General features: G+C 40.5%; 1 protein-coding gene across 4 annotated transcripts; it reads right to left on the reverse strand.

Moving 5' to 3' along the window:
- Window positions 1-3,465: 3,465 nt before the first annotated feature.
- On the reverse strand, window positions 3,466-17,561 carry ETAA1 (ETAA1 activator of ATR kinase). 4 transcript variants are annotated; one of them, XM_040598475.1, is made up of 7 exons: window positions 17,300-17,560; window positions 16,227-16,364; window positions 15,886-15,962; window positions 14,222-14,340; window positions 11,769-13,897; window positions 9,679-9,843; window positions 3,466-7,498 (listed from the first exon to the last, which is right to left on the reverse strand). In XM_040598475.1, the coding sequence occupies exons 1-6, from the start codon at window positions 17,499-17,501 to the stop codon at window positions 9,728-9,730; spliced, it is 2,781 nt and encodes a 926-aa protein (XP_040454409.1). In that variant the 5' UTR covers window positions 17,502-17,560; the 3' UTR covers window positions 3,466-7,498; window positions 9,679-9,727. The 4 variants fall into 4 exon arrangements, with proteins under 4 accessions (XP_040454409.1, XP_040454411.1, XP_040454408.1 ...); XM_040598477.1 differs by lacking the exon at window positions 3,466-7,498 and having other exon boundaries at window positions 8,528-9,843; window positions 11,769-11,880; window positions 12,100-13,897; window positions 17,300-17,561; XM_040598474.1 differs by lacking the exon at window positions 3,466-7,498 and having other exon boundaries at window positions 8,528-9,843.
- Window positions 17,562-18,805: the final 1,244 nt, after the last annotated feature.

Consider the following 18,805-nt stretch of genomic DNA (forward strand, 5'->3'; position numbering starts at 1 on the left):
ATTTTTTCCAGACACATTTAGAATATACCTTAGAAAGGAATTTAAAAAGGCATCTCTCTGGTACCCAGTGGACCATTGCAAATACCCATCTTGACCAATAAAAGGTGAAGCACACCTGAGGGGCTGGAGTGAGAAATCACAAGTTTCCTACTGAGCTTAAAAGAAAGTTTGTGTGTTCCTGCTGTGCAAGGACATTTTATGTGTTGGAGGTTGACTTTCTGCGCATTCAGAGGAACAAATCCTCCAGTTGTGTAAAGTGTCCCCAGCTCCACGGAGGAGCTGCGACAATTTACATCAGCTGAGGTGCTGCTCAGCATTTTTGGTTATGGGCCTTATTTACTCATGGCTAGTTAGAGTTCCTGTGGAGCTGTTACAGCGCTGTGTGGGTGTAAATCTTTCTTTACATGTCTTTGGAGCAGTTAGGAGGTAGGATGCCTTTCTGTTAAACTAGGAACATCCTTGAGCATATGCCTGGCATGACCTTACAATGGAATGATGCCATAGCAACCTGCAATATAGCTGTTTTTTTGAAGATCTACAAATAATGTCCGCTAAAAAGTTGCCACACAGGATAATTAGGTTGTGAAAAAATCCCTTTGTGTTTTGGCATAGCCCGTTTCATTTGTGTATGCGTCTTCAAGCAGTTACGTCCTGGAATAAACCTACCTCCTCATCCACCCCAGGGCGTTGTGCTGACTTACCTACTTTTTCTTCTAGAAATTGTTTAGTCAGGGAACAGTGTTGGCCAGCCTTTTATTGAAATCAGTTTGCTAAACAGTTGAACAGCATCCCTATGTAGCCAAGGCCTGAGGTACTGTCACAGAACAACAGTTCTCTCTCATTGCAGTGAAATAAGGTCAGTGTAAATAAGAATTTAGTTGTATGGCTGGAATATTAAACACAGCTTGTTTCTGCGCAGTCACAGAGGTAATTCACATCTCCCTGTGGTGGGATGCAGCTGTGCCACGAAGATTGTGTGGCATTTTCCTGGCAAGGCCCTGAAATACAGACATTTCGGAACACCCCCCTCTCCCCACACCACCATCAGCGGTGTCAGCAAAAAAAAAAAAAAAAAAAAAAAAAAAGGGTAATGGTGAACAAGGAAACTGTTACTGGCCTTTGTAATCCTCCTGGAGATCAGCAGTGAGTGGGAGGAAGGAAAAGCTGGATCTCCTGAGTCCTGTCTGTTGTCCACTCCTCAGGGGAGGCACGTTCTGCAAAGCACAGGACGACATTTCGACGTATTTTCTGGACATATATGTGAATTGCAAGGGATGCAAAACTGTCCTACAGAAAGATGTATTTCTAGGTGATACTAAGAGGAAAAAGTAGGTCCCCATAAAAAAATATTTCCCTAGCAGTTTTTAGCTTTAAAGATATTAAATTACAGTACAACTTCCCAAGAGTGTTCTTGCAAGTCATTTATACCATAACACATAAAATTACAGTAAGCCTCCATTAGTACTGTGGCTACTTTTGTAATCAGTTTTGAAGAATGTGCTCCATCAGTGGAAATATTTTGATTTAAGTTCATATTGAGGAGCAGTCTAAAAGTTATACTCTAAATTACACTTTAAAATAAATCCCATGGTACATCCCGACAATATATATGGTATGCTGACTCATGTAATTAAATTCTTGTCTAAAGTTGTCATTAAGTTGCAGTAAATATTGAAGCTAGTTTCATTTAAAAATAGATTTACTTCTTGATTTTGGCTGATAAATATTCTTGTATAGAACATCAATTAAAATAGTCGTTATCTATATACAAGAGGGCAGGACTGGTGGTTTCGGCTGTTAGAAGCAAGCAGGCTGGCAGTGGCTTCTGTCAGCAGCAAGGCAGCCGACCGACAGCAACGCGGAGAAGAGCACAGGGTCCCACACAAGGCTTGTCAAGGAATGAAAGTCCCAGGCCTTCTCCCATCCTCTCTCATTCCTAGGTCAGAAATAACATCAAATTACTTATTAATTAGTGAACTGCAAGACTTCCTAGCAATAGCAAAAATTAGGCAGGTTTGGAGGGTGGAAATTATCTTTTCTTGTGCTCAAGCCATCATGGGTACACCGTGACCATTAAATGAAAATGTTGGGGAGATTTCACTGAGGAGACTGGAAGAGGGAAGGGTCAGCTCTTCAGAGAGTCTAAAAAAGAAAAGTTTTTTTTTCCAGAAGTTGATGAAACTGAGTGGGATGATTGAGGAGAGTCTCAAAAGATCCCGGTATCTGCAGAAGAGCTCAGGTGTGCATTCGTTCTTATTTGTCTCCAGAGAACCCACATTGGATTTTCATGCTATGGGACTCAACCAAAAAAGCTTCAGTTGGAACTTGCATCTTTTTAAAACTCCATTAATTAGTCTGTAGGAAATCAGGCTTGATTACTTTCAGTGCTCACAAAACTACTTGTGTTTTTTCTGGAACACAGACAGGCAAATTGCTGAGATGACAAATATATCCAACATGTCTTCCAAGAATCTCTCTCGCCTGTTCATGAATGTTTGAATCTCTCCATTTCCCAAATGTATGCTTGTTTGACATTTTTATAACTAACAGGTGTTTTGTGTAGTTTTGTTGGTGCCTCAGACTCTCAAGAAAATGAAAAAAGGGTCTGTCTTTATCTGGTCTACATTGACTGACATTATCTTAAACCATCTTCAAATTTCTTTCCATTTACCTCCATAACTCTATCTATAGGCTGTCCTCCAACCTGTCTTCCTATCTCTGTAGTTATCTATTAGAAAACTGTCACTTGGTCAGACTCTTTCTAATGTGTTGTATTGTAAAGATTTAACACTCTAATGCAGCGTATTAAAACTTTTTTGATCTCTGGAAAATTTTCATCGGCGATGTGGAGCCTTCCAGAAATTTCACATACACAGATTGCTGTATAGCATATATGAACTTGCTGTTCTCTCTCACCCCGCACACAGCCTTTAGAAGCAGGCCAAGTATTCCCTCCCCACATCCAGATTACAGATTGTACAGCTTTAACACATCAAACTTGGGATCCTGAAATGTTAGGAATGGATGACTTCTGCCTTAGAAAATATCTGAGTTAAAGATCTAACTAAAAGTAAATGTAAATTTGCAACTCAGTAGACAGCACCAGTCTCCCATAAAGGAGCAGGAGCATGGTTGTTGTGGAAATCTTACTAGGACATGATGCCTAGTTAAGTCTACAGAGGATGCTTAAGGACCACATCAGACACCGAGGGATTACAGTGACCAAAGGATGGAGAGGAAAAAAGCCCTATGGAGTTTCAAAAAAAGCCCGTGTGAGATTTGGATGGCAGATTGCTTGGAAATCTGGCATTAACCCCCCACAGCGAATCTTAACGGGATCTTTGGATATTGTATGTTGGAAACTGAGGTCTTTGGTGGTATGACTGCCACTTCTGATGAGTGGCTTACATTGAAGTCACACAAGTCAGCATGCTGAAAATTAAGCAAGTGATATGGAAAACATAGTCATTCTATAAAATTCATTTATTCATGGCTAACACCCATTCAAGTTCAGTAACAAAATAGTTACTGGGGTTCATGTTGTCTTCATTTACAGCATTAGAGTTTACAAAAACATCTGGCCCTATCCAGACACAGCATAGGATATAAGAAGCAACCAGGAAGACAGGAATTCAAAATTGTGATCTTTCTAAGCATATATTTCAGTTTTTTAATGTAGAACATGAGACCTAATTTTTATATATTTTTTAAAAAAAGTCCTTTTCAAGTCATTATTGGTGAGGGAGGTGTTAACACTTCATCGTACTAAAATGTTTCCAAACTGTTACGCAAGCCTTAGACAGCACCTTTTTCTTTTTCTCATTATGTCCATTATTTTGTCATTGAGATTCAGCTTTCTGTAGGCCTCTAACATCCAAAGGTGCAGCTAAGTATCCAGTGGGATATTATAAAACAACTATTCATTGAACTCTTTTCATACCACTGTGAATCTCCAACATGACTCCCCATGAGTAACTTCCCCAGGTGCTTAAGTAGCCTTAGACACTTGGCCCTACAGCCATGGTTCTGCAAAACACTGCCCAACATATGCTCAGCTTTAGGTGTGTAATAAATCCCATCCTGCTCAGCAAAAAAAACCCCAAACCAACCCAAACCCCAAACCCTAAATTGCTCTGCTCCGTTAGAATATAATATTTTATTTGGACGTTTTCTGTTCATGGAGAGTGTGGCACCGCATGGAAAGCTTCATTCCCATGTCTACATGGGTCCTAATTTTCCAGGGTTAAAACCTGAATCAAGTTTTTCCTTTGGTAAGGACAAGCTGCAAAGTGCAGACAACCTCATTAAAAAATAATTCTATAAATCCTGTAGCCCTCTTCTCACCACTGTTAACTACATCGTTTGAGGTGAAAGCTGTTAACTGCAGCTTTTAAAAGGTATGCATAGATGCAGCCTTTTTCCCCCCAAAACTTGGAAAATGCGCATAAACAATAACAATTTCTGATAAATGCCATGCTGTTTTACGAGATTTATGTGTTAAAGCCAAGAAATACTTACAATAATGAAATGCACGGGCTTGATTCTTCGTTCGCCTGAGTCACTCCATTACCTCCAGCGCTTTAAGGAAATTGCTGCAGGAGTAGAATCAGGCCCGTAATGGTTTGCCAGCTACCATACTGACATTACACCCAGACAATAGTCACAGAAATTTATATTTAGTTCCACAAGAGCAGTACATTAGATATCCTTAAGTGTTTTATGAGGCAGGACTTTTCTGACTATTCTGACAAAACCGCCAGTATGCGTAGTAACCGGAGCTTTGAACAAATATTGCAGTTACGATTTACAGCACAATTGCCAGAGCCTTCCTAGCTTCATCTCCGATGGCTACTTACTCAGGCTGTCATTTTTAGCTCCACAGATTATATCTGCCTTGGCCTCTTCCGCAAACACTGGATTCACTGGAGTGTGTTGCAGACAATACAGCTCTCAGACAATGAAGCATTTGTGTTCATTTTCTTCTATTTTATCTTTGGAATTCTACTATTTAGGTCACTATCTGTTGCTTCCAGCTATTCTTTCCTGACAAATTGTAGCTCTTTTTAGGTTTAAAAAGATATAATCAATGAATTCATCTATGTTATTCCTCTGGGAAAAAAGGTCTAGATGTAATAAGTGGTACACATAGTATAAGATTACATTGCTATTTCTGAACTGCAGCCCCAAGATTAATTGTGCCTTATAGGCCAAAATGTGAAGAACTGCTGGATGCTGGCCTCTGAAAACCTGATACAACTAACACAATAAAACCCCAATATTCCTAAATTTCTCAAATGCTTTAAACATGATCCCTCACCAGCATGAACTGGAAGGTTATGGATGTATGGATGTATATGCCACAACACATAATTTTAGATACAGATAAGGACAATAGTGAAGAATGCATCCATCGCCTGATCATACTTGCCTTTCCTAAAAGAAAAAAAAAATCCACCACAGGTTTTACTTGAAAAATAAAATCCATGGATTTTAGCGAGTAACATCACTCATTGTGAAATGCATCAGTATCTGTGGAATAAAAATTACACTCAGGTATGGGGACATACAGGAATTCCACTTGCATTTAAACTTAAGCCACTGATTGCTTTGCTTATGTAAAAAATTACCGTGCTCTGAATGAAACGAAGATGAGTGCTTAAGCAAACAGTCATAAATTAATTTATAATGAAACATGGCAGTCATAATTTAATTTAGAAGGTATTTAAGATTGTTGTTACTATTTGTATAGGAGGTCTTTTTTGCCTGGAGGAAGATGTGGCTTCATAGTGAAATGTCAGCTATTGAAATACCAAACTTCTTATGTGTACATGTGTATTAATTAATTAAAATTATGTAGATACTTTCCTGATGAAGATCTGTTGTCAACTGCAGGCAGTCAGACAAAAGACTGCATGACTGAGGCGCATGCAGTATCAGTGGGTCACCAAGAGCTTAGCAGGAAGCATGAGGGATGCCGAGCATCCCCTGCAAAATCTATGGGGTTGTGAGGCTGCTACTCAGCATCCTTCCTCATGGTGAGGAGTGGGAACATAACGTAACTGACGTGACGTGAGAGCAAGGAACAGAGCTGCAGCTTCTGCGCTTCTCATCTGCTCTGCGAAGCTGCTGGCAGGCTGTGCACGGCCCAGTGCCGCATCCCTGAGATGCTGTTCGGTGTTTGCTGACGCAGAGCTACATGCAGCTGAAACGCAGTTCAGGCCCCTAGTGCCCCCCCTGCCCTCCCTGGGCCACCGACTGCCCTGGGCCACCGCCAGGCTGCATGCCTGGCCCACAGCCCTCACAGCCATCTCCAGCTACACCCCTGCTGCACTGCTGGCTTTAACAGCCAGAGGTTTGAGAATTAAAGGTTAAACTCCTCATGTCTGCACCTGTCCACGGCAGTACGCTGCCTACTGATGAGATGAGACGTCTCTCCTACTACATCGGAGAAAGAGGTTAAGACCAAGACTGGCACTCAAGAGCACAGGCACTTGCAAGAAAAAAGCTCTGTGGTTTGTACTCTTTTTTAAGAGAGAAATTATTTTTCACTAGATTTCTTCTAAATCTTTTGGATGTTCCTGATCTACCATTATAAGTGTATATATATTTATATATATTTAAAGACAAGAATTCCTACCTTGTGGAATTTTATTTTTGATACTGTAGTGGTTGTTCTTCTTTTTAACCATTTCTAAGCCCAAATGAATCTTCTCCCTGCATGGACTCCACCAATACATCTGTATGGGGTTGAAATATTTCTCTAAGCTTTTCACTTTTTTCAAATTTCCCTAATAAAAATGGTATAGGAGTGTTTTAATTTGAATGTAAGAAATTATTTCTCTGATAGCATCAAGTCACAAACAGAAGTAACTCTTCAGTTTCTTAACTGAGAGATGGTATGGCAGGGCAGTTGAGGATAGTCAGGATGTGACCAAAGAAATCATAGTAGTTTGTCTCAACATCAGTTAAGAAACCACGATCCCGAGGACTTGTGATTTTTATTTGGAAAGTAACGTTTAAGAAAAAATAAATTACAGGCCTTGAAGCATAGTATCAGTGCTAAAAATAAGTATTTATGAAAAAAAAACCAAACCCCAAAGCCCTTCCGCTATGATTAGTTTAATAGAGTAGGGCAATGGATGCATTTGCCGTAAATGGTCAATATTGATGTGTTTCACACTGATCAGCAAACAGATTCTTTAAATATGGTTAAGCAGCGCAATGTAAGTACTTGGATGAGTAAGTGACAGTAACTGGTCAAGAAGTAGTTTGGGTCTTCCTCCAATTGTAAAGTTTGCAAAGGGTCTTTTCCACACCCCTCAGGGCATCCAAATTCCCCTTGTCACACACAGAGCTCTTACGTTACAGCTCAGGAGACAAGAGGATGGGTTAGATGCTCCTGTTAAAGGATGAGCCAGTACATTCTCACGCTGCTGTCATGCGAAGACCAGTGGTGGCATTTCAGGTGGGCAGCTCCAGGGTCCTTCTGTCCTTGGTGCTGAGAAAATCAGAAGCATATCAGAAGTATAATTAACCGTATTATCCTTGAAAAAAAATTAAAAATATCCTGGTTACTTTACAGCATTATTTCTAGAGAAATATCTGGGTAGGGAAAGGCTGATAAGCTGAACACTGTCCTAGCAAAAGCCTGATTTGTATCTTTCTCGATAAGATTTGACATTCTTGTGTATCAGTACCTTAAAAGCCAGTTTTATAACTCTCATATTTAATACTGATAGTAGACACCCTTTTTCATTGCCGCTTTCTTGGCTAATAGTGCATCTGGCAAGTTACCTGATAGTTTAGATTCTCCTAGAACACCACAAAGACACGCATATCCCACAGATCAAACTACAGTCTCACGATAATTAAAATTTTCACAGCTGCCACTGTTTGAGGTTTACATTTCTTTGTCATACAGACATGCAAATCTTCTGCTTAATGAACTGAACGTTACCAGCAGAATCTGTTTAACACAAGAGTCTTGCTATTTCATGTTATATTATCTGTTAAGGATGTTATTATGGTGAAGTTCATTAAAAAGCTGAAAACATTTTTTTTCCTTTGTTAATTTTCAGTCAGATCAGTAAGCTGATCCAACTCATCATTTATCACCCAAGGGCTGAAGGACAGGGAGCTGCATCCACAGACTGTAAGTAACAGTTACACCTACTGGCCACCAGCAGAGTCTCTGGTGGACTTGGGGATTTGATTTCCTAATCCACTAACGAGCACCAAGAATGATGGTTAATAGACAAGCAAATTCACTAGCTTGGAAACCAGCAAAGTTAAGTATTTCAGGATTCCACTGCAGATGGTTGTATGTAGAGCCAGTTCCTCCACCAAGGACTTCTCATTTAAATGGATCAAAGGAAGCACTTTGTCACTACTGTAGGTATAAAACTGAGGCATGGAATAACTGGGTGAATTACCAAGAATGGACAGTCAGGTAAAGTCCATACGGAATTTCCATTTCACTCCCTTTTACCAGTTTCTGTAGTATTAATATTTTCCAGAACAGACTAGAAAAATGTAAAAAAAGTTTAATGATGATTTACAAATATACAATACTTACATTTTTAGGAGTTACAAAACCGGCACATACTACAGATACCAAAAGCTTCCTCTAACCTTTGGTACAGTTTGAAGTTACTTGTTTACAAAGAAAAATTGCGGCCACTTTTCAGTGTCACATGTTTACATATAAGCATTTCTCAGTTGAAAAATATCTTGCAGCTTACCCACAGGCAGTTTTTGCAGTTTGAGCTCTGCACCCATCTATCACATAAAAAATTCTATCAGCTCCTGTTAAGCTGACATGACATTGCATTTTTATGTTTTAACAGCCTTTAGTTTGATAAATATGTACAACCCATAAGGGCTGTATGCTAAGGCTAAACTGATTCATAGCTGTTGAGATTTCACCTGGTATATTATATATTGCTCATGGTTTGGTAAAATGACATAGGCTACCTTTTCTAATTAGCTTGGTTAATGCATGTTTAGCAAAACGTGATCCAATTTTGTTAGCTAGGATATTTGCAACTCTTCATGAAGGGAACTAATATAATAAAAAAAAAGACAAAATGTCCTTTCCAGGATGCTTTTTCACCTTGTGAAACTTTTATATTAAATTCCTTCTTCATTAATGACAATTCTTGCCTAATGTAACAGAGACAAACTGAGCATGCTTTCCAAAGCCTGTTCATTTTCATTAGTTTTCTGATGTTGGATGTTTTCTAGATTGTACTTTCTTTAAACCAAAACTCAAAAACTTTCTTCTACCTGAGAGCAAACATTAGTATTTCTTAATCTGTGTGTACTTGAGTCTTCTTACTAATTAAAATACTTTCAATAACAGAAATACAGCCAAAACATATACAATCTGGTTTTGACATCTTCTACTTATGTGTGTATACAAACGCTTTCATGTTTTGATGATTTTCAGACTATACAATTTCATCACATAACAGTATATAAACTTAATACAATCCTCATTGTGCTGAAGGTAGTTTGAAACTGCATGTTTACAATTGGTAGTTTTTAATTGAGACTAAGTACCACCAGGGTATTAGTTACAGTTCAGATAGAGATCTTTTTCTTTTAAAATTGAGAAACAGAAAAAGCTTGCCCTCAGTAGCTGTGAACAGTTTAAAAAAGTGTCTTCCAGCATTTTACCGTATTTCTCTCCGCAAAACTTCCTCCATAAACAAAACAAACACCAAATTCATGCATCTTTAAAGAATGCCTGCATTCTGGATTTTCTTCGTGCAAGAGCTTCTTGTTTTTTTCTTTCAATCTCTTCTTGAGAACATTTTCTATTTTTTTGTTCCACCACAGACACTGTAAATAAAAAACATGTATTAAGAGCCTTCAGGTTTGTTCAATATGTATTTTAACTTATCTGTTTTCAATGTTTGAAGATCTATGGCAAGAGCACACTATTCTGACATATCAGGCACTCAAGTTAAAAATGGCTCATCTATCCTGTCCCCAAGGCAGGAAGGGGGATAAGATGCATGACCTTTGTAGTGCTACTGATTACTACCTCCCAATGAAAATACTGGGATGCAGACATTTGCTTCAAGGAAATTTCACTTGGCTGCCCTTCAAGTGAACCTTGTGACATCAGGAGTCAACCTAGGAGATGGCAACGGGTTAAGAAAATTAAGGCTATCAGAGTGAAAAGGGCTCTACAATTTAGTGAGTTAGGCAGAGATATGGGCATGGAGATGGTATAGACACAGGGGTCAGACACAGTACAGGTGTCACACAAATAAAACCAGAAAGGTTGAAAAAAGGTCAAAAGAAGCAATAAAAATTGGCAAAGGAGACAAGAACATGATAGCTAAGCGTAGTATTTTATATGTTGTGTTACAGAACTATAAATTCCCATGCAATAAAATCCTGACCTCACTGGAACCAACAGGGATACTCCCTGCACATATCAAGAATTTTACTGGTTTTATACACCAATTTCCAATTAATGTATTTTTAATAAGTAGTCTTTCAAACTGGATAAATCAAAGGTTGACTTGCTTCTTAAAAAAAAACCAACAAAGAGGTGTCCATGAAAAATCAGGTATGTTTTTAAAAGGATCACTTAATGTCCATCTTTTTGTTACAGCAATGTCCTTTCACCAACAAGTTAAGGTGGGGACAGTTGTTGTTTATCTGTAAAGGAAGTCAGTGCTATTCTTTTTCATTCCTTTATTCTCTAGAAAATTCCACAGAATGACTAGTTATCTCTCCCCTCCCTGCCCCCTTAACATCCAAAGTTGCTACTTCCCATTTATCTGCTTCTTTGCTGAGGAAGAAACAGAAAAAATACTGATTCTTCACATAATGCTGGCTGATAGTTTGCAGAAATATTTTTTCTGATTTTTTAACAGTGCTTCCTGCAAATTCAAATTGATACAGTACACTCTAAAGGCATGTTTTATCAAAATCAATATTGATTAACTTCACCAAGCCATGAGATCAAGTGAAAACAAGACTGGCACTTGACTGGTTCTGCATTTCCCTGGCAAGTAACTAGTGCATGGAATATTGCAGACTGTCATGTAATGATGGAAAAGTGACCGACCTCCCCTCTAGATGAAAGAACATGTTAATGTTTAGACTGACAACACAAGAATTATTTCACTGATGATTTCAGCCACAAAGCAAACAACAATAGAGGCTGAGGTTTTGGAAGTGCTGAATGACTTGAGGCTCCAATTTCCAGGTGTACAGTAATGAAATGAAAAGAAATTGGCATTCTGTATCACCTGCTCCTTTCTTTCCTTGCCCCACCATTTTAACTGGTGTTTTATGAATTGTGGCTGAGGTCAGTCATTTTTAATGTTGTTCAAAAGGAACTGTAAATTACAAGCACAGAATCACACCACAACATTTACTACGTATCAAAATAGTAGTATTTTTAACTAATAATTTAAAAATATGGTATGCTGAGTGCTGCCACCAGCCTGTACTTGATCCTAGTGATTCTGAGTATCTATGGAAAGAGCGTGAAGTATTCAGAGAAGTGGAATGGAAATGGGAAACAGAAATCCTTAAATACAGATATTCAAGACATGCATCAGGACAATTTTATTTTGGAAAAAGCCCTCAAAATTCTTCTTAGAACATTCATTAACGCCTAAACTGAATGGATGAATATTGAAGCCTATCGTAAGCTGCAATACAGTATACATTTCTCTGACATTCTGATTACAGGAGGAAAACAAACAAGAATAGTCTAACAGTGATACAGTAAAGACAAATACCTGATGTGGGCAGTGCCGAAGACTCTGAAACGTGCCTCTTGAAAGGTGTTTTCTTATTGTCAAGCTTGCTGTGCAAAGCCACATTCACCTGATTCTTGCTTCCTTCCAAACCCTGCAGAGTAACTCCAATGCCAGAATGACTCCCTGGATTTTCAGACCTTACACAAAGAGCACCCTGAGAACTGTTAGTCTTTCGGAACTTAAACTTTGAAGGCATATGTGATGTTTTGTTACCAGAACTGTGATTTGGAATCTTTCCCATATTATGCAAAAGATCTGGGGTGTCCAGTATTTTGTTACTAGAAGTGTTTACTGCATTAACAGGACTTACTTCAGAACCAGTCTCTCCTGCTGGCATAGAACTTGACCTGTACCATTTTCCCGAAACAGGCTTTGTAGTATCTTCAGAAGCAGCTTGATGACAGTTTTTAGACAGTGTGTATTTACAGTCCATAGAAGTACCCAAGATCACAGGGCTTGAGATGTTTTTACAGTTCACTACGTGACCTGTTGTGGCCAGCCCATGTGTAACTTTTGATGAATTCCTACATGAACTGTTCAGTGAGAAAGCTTCCTGTTTTGCATTTGTTTTCTGTGCCAAGCGAAGATCAGGTAGTCCTTGTTTAGATGCTGGGAACCCATTATCAGCATTTGATCTGGAATTAATGCTGGCTCCTTGTATAGTTTTAGCTCTTTCGTTTCCTTGTGTAACATCCTGGCTCTGAGTCTGCTTTTCTATGTCATCACACACCTGATACAACAGTTCGTCATCCTCACAGTTTGCATCCCAAAGACTATCGGATTCACAAAACATATCTAGTATCTCATCAGAGAACTTTGCTTCATTCCAGTCATCAAATGACAGAGGATGTTTCTTTGGTATTTCAACTTCATTTAAGTGACCTGTATTAGCTTGGTTAACCACTTTAGTTAGAGCATTAGGTTTTGTATTGGTAGAAACACTGGATGATTGACAGAAAACGTGTGCGTTGTTCCCAGGCTTTTCAGTCCATTGTCTATGAGGATTAGATCTTGAAGGAAGAAGAGGAAGGGGGTCACTTTTAGGCTGAATAGTTTCGTTTCCACTCTTCACTTCTGATTGTGTTGAAACAGGAATATAGTTCAAATCACTGTTTTGGGCACTTTTCCAAACAGAATTTATTTTATCTGGCCTAACGTCACATTTGCCATGAAAGGCTATGGTCTCTGTCTTTGACTTTTCTGACTTATACGGCTTCTGTAAAGAAAGAGATTTTACAACATTTTGTGTGTTTTTACTAGAACGTTTCAGAGGTGAAAACTGCAAACTGTTAGATTTCTGTACATTCCCCAAACAGGTTACTGAATCGCAACTACTTCTTTCCTTTGTTCTGCTAGCGTCACTGAAACCATGCACAGATGGATTTGTAGGAACTGGTAGTGCTTCTTCAGTAGTTATCAACTCAGGATTTTGCGTTATTTGCATCACAAAAGAATCATCTGCCAACAAATCTGTATCCCAGTCATCAAAGTCATCATTAACTATTCCAGCAAGCTTATTGGAGACCACCAACGGCGTCTTCAAAGAAGGATTTTTTTTTATCAGTGTGTGCATATTAGGTTTTGGAATAACCTGGTTCACGCTTCCTAGGGGACACGGAGTATCTTTTCGATATGCCTCTGAGTTACCTTGTTGCATGTGTTTATTTTGCTCAGGAAGGTACTCCTCCTCCAAGATGCTTTTGTTTTCATGGAAGCTGTTATTTAAAGAAGTACCTGATAGTCCTTGGCTCAACTGTCCACTACACATCTGGGTAGAGGAGTCAAAAAGAGCACGAAGGGCTATTTCAGCCTCAAGGTCTGCAGGTTTTTGACTGCCAGATTGACAGGGCTCTGCAGCAGGGATGCCAGTGCTCTGTCCAACTGGTTTCAGGGACAGATAAGGATCTCTTTCAGATACTTCACCAAGAAGTGATTTCAGGTTCTTCATATTTACTTCATCTTTAGAATTATTTAAAGACTCTGAGGTGGTCTCGAAGTCATGACCAAGCTTCTCTTGTTCCTGAACAGCATCTAGCTCTACTAGATTTTTATCAAATTCCTTAGCCAATTTCATAAGCTCCTCTTCAGGATTTTTTATTTTAAGATCTCTAGATTTAAAAAATAAATATGGAAAAGAAAATCAGACCTACTGAGAAAGTGGAGCCAAGCTCAGTAATATGGCTATACCAGCTCTCCATTCTCTACTTTAACAGAGAACGTGACTGAATCCCACTGCTTTCAGCGCGCAGTCAGCAGGCAATCTTTTTGATAATTCCCAAGAAACACCCCATTAAGGAGAGATAACAAGAATAAAGTTAAAAGCATTCTGTATGCTCATGTACAATTACACGGTTCACTATACATAAAGGAACACCACATACCCTTTTTCGCGAAAGCCCAGCTGTGATGGGCAAGACAAAACTGTAACTTACCTTGTACAACTTAACTTTGTCCTAGCTCGCACTTTTACTACTCCAGGTGTACAGGGAATAGCATCCTCACCAATCCATGTCCCTAAAAGGGAGTCTTCGTTACAGGCTGCTTTTTCATCCTGAATGATTAGATTTGTAATGCTTAGCGATTCGATTTTGGATAAAGATTGGACTAGACTCACACCTTGCATTAGTTAAAGTTGCTAAACAAATTAAACTGGATCAAATCTGTTGAAAGCCACAGACAGGAGCCAAACCAATACAAGCTAAGTGAGATTACTGTGATATTGCATACCGATGGTTGTATCACTTTAATTGTATCAATTTAAAACAGGAACTTCAATTAAAATAACTGAATTTTACTTTGGTGCTCAAATCTAATACTCTTATTTACTTTTTAGCTTTACACATAATCTGCAATATTCATGTTACAAGATGCAATCTAATTTACTTTAGTACACTACTAAGGAGCTAGTTGAGATACGCTGTCTTTATCCACTTAAAGCAGCATTAACAAATCAGAGACTTCGAAAGAAATCGTTCTGTGTGCTTCCAGCAAAAAATTCTGACTTCTTCCATTACGACTCATTTATATAAAGAGCCTTTAAACAGAAATAAGTGAAGTTTAGAAACTAAATGAAGTTGTTTCAAAGTTCAGGCTTGGCTTGGAATTCTGAAATCTAAGAGATACAACACTGTAGTGGTATATTATCCAGATAGCCAGAGCCATGGGACATGGGAAATTACTGCATGTAAGACAGCAAAAGTACTTTGAACTTCACTAATTACTGAGTAGTTTTGGATACATTTTCTTTTTCTTTGTTATTTTTATTAAAATTATTATGCTTTTAAGAAAAAAGAACATGAGCAACAGGTATTTGCAAATCCTGGTATTATTTACATTGATGACAGAGCTGTAATTATTTAAAAAGAACGAAGTGGCATCCCTTATTAATGATTTTCCAATTCTTCAAGTATTATTTCTCACAGATATGCCAAATAGTGAATACATTATAAATGCTATATTTTGCAAGCTGAATTCTGCAGAACTGTTTTAGGAATTACATGTTCTCTTCTTGCACTTAATAAAAAGCAAACAATAAGCCAACACTCTTATTTTCACTTCCCAGGCTGTGGACATCAGGTTCACAGCAAGAGGAGATACCAAGAACATAGATCTTAGGGTAAAAAGGCAAATTATTTAGAGTAAGGGAGCAAAGTTACTATGTTTATGTTATTGTGGAGTCCCTCTTATTTGAGTCTTGTTCTTGTACTTCAGCAGTCATTCAAGACCATTGAAAAGGCTTAAAACCAACTGCCAAGTAAATGCAGTATGTGAAGAAACTCTTCCTTTTTAACAGATGAGTGATTAAGGATAAACAAACACAACAGTATTTCTATGATAAGGGACTAACTTGCATTCTAAAAGTAAAACTTACTAAAATGGAGCTGCTGCAAGTCTACTTTCTTAATATGTCCTTTTTTACGGCATCTGTGACTCCTAAGAGCAATTCAGTCCAGTTTTACGAACGTTACTACTTTTCTACACACCCAATTCTTAACATGAGACTACTGTGACTAGAACTGAGCCTTCACTAAGGCTGTAGCATTGTTCTGTTTAGTAATCAAACAAGCTGAGCATTGTTTTAGAAAGTAACAATTACCTGAGGAGCAATACGATTAACAATTTCTGAAATTTCTACTGCGCATCTACTGGTAGACTGTTTGGGTTTTCCATTGCCTATGAAAACAAACAAAAAACCTTCTTAAAGTTCCATTTATAAAGTGCAGTATATCTCAAATAATTCAAGTGTATGTGTTAAAATCAGTTTGGTTCAGTACTATATTGAAGAATTTACAGGTTTTTAATAAAAATAAACCCGAACAACCTAACCATGGTAACTGAGAGGGACCTTCTTTCAAGAAATTTGGTAACATTTAGTGCATGCATTGGGAATGCACGCCTCAAATAGGCACCCTGAGGTCTGGATTTTGTTAATATTACCTAGTCTGTGTGCAATTGGAGAATGAGGATCCCAAAAGATTTCTTGCTGTATATCGGTGTCATTAACAGGAGAGCTGAACGTAGGTGTACGGGATTTCCTACTCAACGATCTCTTAGGTGTTTTATGTAAACATGACTCTGTGTAAACAGAAGGATGATCCTTGTTAAAAAACAAAATAAAAGCCCAAATTACTTAGAACATAGAACAGGACAAGGCCTAAAAAGACACTGATTCAACTTGTAAGAATACAAACCAAGTTCACGCTCATCATTCCTTTACCTACAACAGGAATATTGTGCAAGTACACATTTAATGCAGAATATGACTCTTATCTTTGTCAGTTACATCGCCACGGAGATAACGGATCATCACACGATACTAACAGCTGTATGCTCAGCATCTGATGCTAAGGGTGAGAACTGTCAATCCTAATACTTGAGGGAGTACTGACTTCAGCTTATGTTAAGAAAAACTATGTATACCTAAACGAGAGAAGATTTTGCATTCTTGCTTGCTCTGCATCTTTCACCCAGCCTCTGATCTGGGTCACAATTTTAACAGGCCCGCAAACTGTTTGGCATCACACCTTTGCCTATATTTCCTCCACTGGGCCTTTTTTGGCTAGGCCTGTTAAAAGCAGGAATATAACGACACAAAACCAGCCTGCAGTTGTCTCAGCCCAGTAAATGAGCCGAGCACACTACATGGAGCTCAGCTAGTCACCCCTGCCCTTCAGAAATGACGCTGCAGCTGTGGAAGCCCACAGATATAACTTTAAAAAATGCAATTACTGCGTGAGAAGCATCTCAGGAGATGCTTTGCACTTAAAGGCTTAGCACGGCCAGGCGCGATCCTCTCCTGGAGCAGCTTTTGGCGTCGTCGGTCGCGTCTGGGGCTCTGCCGCGGGAGGCTGCTCTCGCCGCTCCGTGACACGGGCCCTTCCCACGCGGGGCGGGGGAGAGCGGCCGGAGGATCGCACCGCACCGGCCCCCTCCTCGCGGGCAGGCCGCGGACCCCGCGGCTCCGGGGGCGGCGGGCAGGGCAGAGCCCCCCGGGGCCGCTCCCGCCGTACCTGCAGCGCCGCGCACCGCCGCCTCCCCGGCGGGTAGGCCTCGGCCCCCGGCGCCTTCCGCGCCGCCGGCCGCCGCCTCCTCCTCCTCCGCGGGGGGCTCCGCCGGCCGCTGCCGCCGGGTGAGTTGCTCCTCGCTGCCGCCGTTCCCCTTCCTCAGGGCAGCGGGCCTGAGGCAGAGCCCCCTCCGCCGGCTACCGGGCATGGCGCCGCCGCTTCCACCCCGGCGCCGCCATTTTGCCGGCGAGCCCGCCGCGCCGCCGCCGATTGGCCGCCGTGGCACCGGCCTCGGGCCGCCATTGGGCCGGGCGCGGCGGGCGCGGGGGGCCGGGCGCAGCAGGGAACTGCCGGCGGCGGGGAGCTCGCGCCGCGCGGGCCTGGCCCCGCCCCCTCGGGCCTGGCCCCGCCCCCGCGGCCGTGAGGCGCCTTCCCGCCTTCAGCCTGTGCCCGCGCCGTCCGGCCCCCCCGCGCAGGGGTGGAACGCGAAGGCTGCCGCGGCGGGGGGCGCTGGGCGGGCCGCGGCCCTCAGCATCCCGGGGCGGTGCCGGCGTGTGCCTCCGAGGCGCCTTCGCACCCTGGATGTGCCGCTGGTTCCTACCCGGGCCCAGAAGAGCCGTGTGTGCCGTGAGCGTCCTCAAAGGGAGAACAAACCCTGACAGGCATAGACTTGTTTCAGCCCAGCATGCGAATTGGGGCTGGCAAAGAGAGACTTACAGAAGCCAGATTTGGTAGGTAAGAAATTAACATCAGGTTCCTGAGGGACTGTGATATTACATCATTATTTAAAACACTATAAATGCAAACACATGTATGTATTACATCATAAGGTGGATATTTCCTCCCTGAGCCACTAAATTTAAATGTATAAATGTATTTACTAAGCATATAGGGTCAAGCACTGAACTACTTGCATAGGTCAAGGAGTGAAGTACTTATATGTTGCCTGCCTGGTTTTCATGTAATCGATCTGGAGCGCTTTGGGATCACACTTCATTTATAAGATGTAAGCGGTGGATATCGGTCTTGGATCAGGAGTATGAGAAATTTTAAAGTCACCAAAGAGTGATTCCCCGAGCCATGAAACCTTTTCTTTCCACCCGAGGCCTCGGGCAAACAATATGTTTTTTCAATTCTCCATTCTCATGAGTGTAATTAAAGCCAGTAGAAGACTTTTTAGCAAGGACAAAATTAAATACTATGTTTTAAACAGAGACATTGTGTTAGATACATGGTTAAAGTATCACAGGTAATGATGGAATGTTGTACTATTTGAATAATCAACCAGTTTATGTCATAGCTATCGAATAGAAATCAGAGACAAGACTGAAAAAATGGGTCAAGAATTAGGCTCCAAAATCCATCTAAACAAGGCTACTGCCTTGTAATCATACTGACACAGGTAGGCTTTGGTACAGTGTGATGAAGGTATGCGTGACTTTTTTGAGTGCTGGTTTGCAGTGTAGTAATTAAATCTGTAATGCAGCCCACAGGTGCAGAAGTGGCTTACCT

This window comes from Falco naumanni, chromosome 6 (assembly GCF_017639655.2).
Source record: "Falco naumanni isolate bFalNau1 chromosome 6, bFalNau1.pat, whole genome shotgun sequence".
Lineage (NCBI taxonomy): Eukaryota > Metazoa > Chordata > Aves > Falconiformes > Falconidae > Falco > Falco naumanni.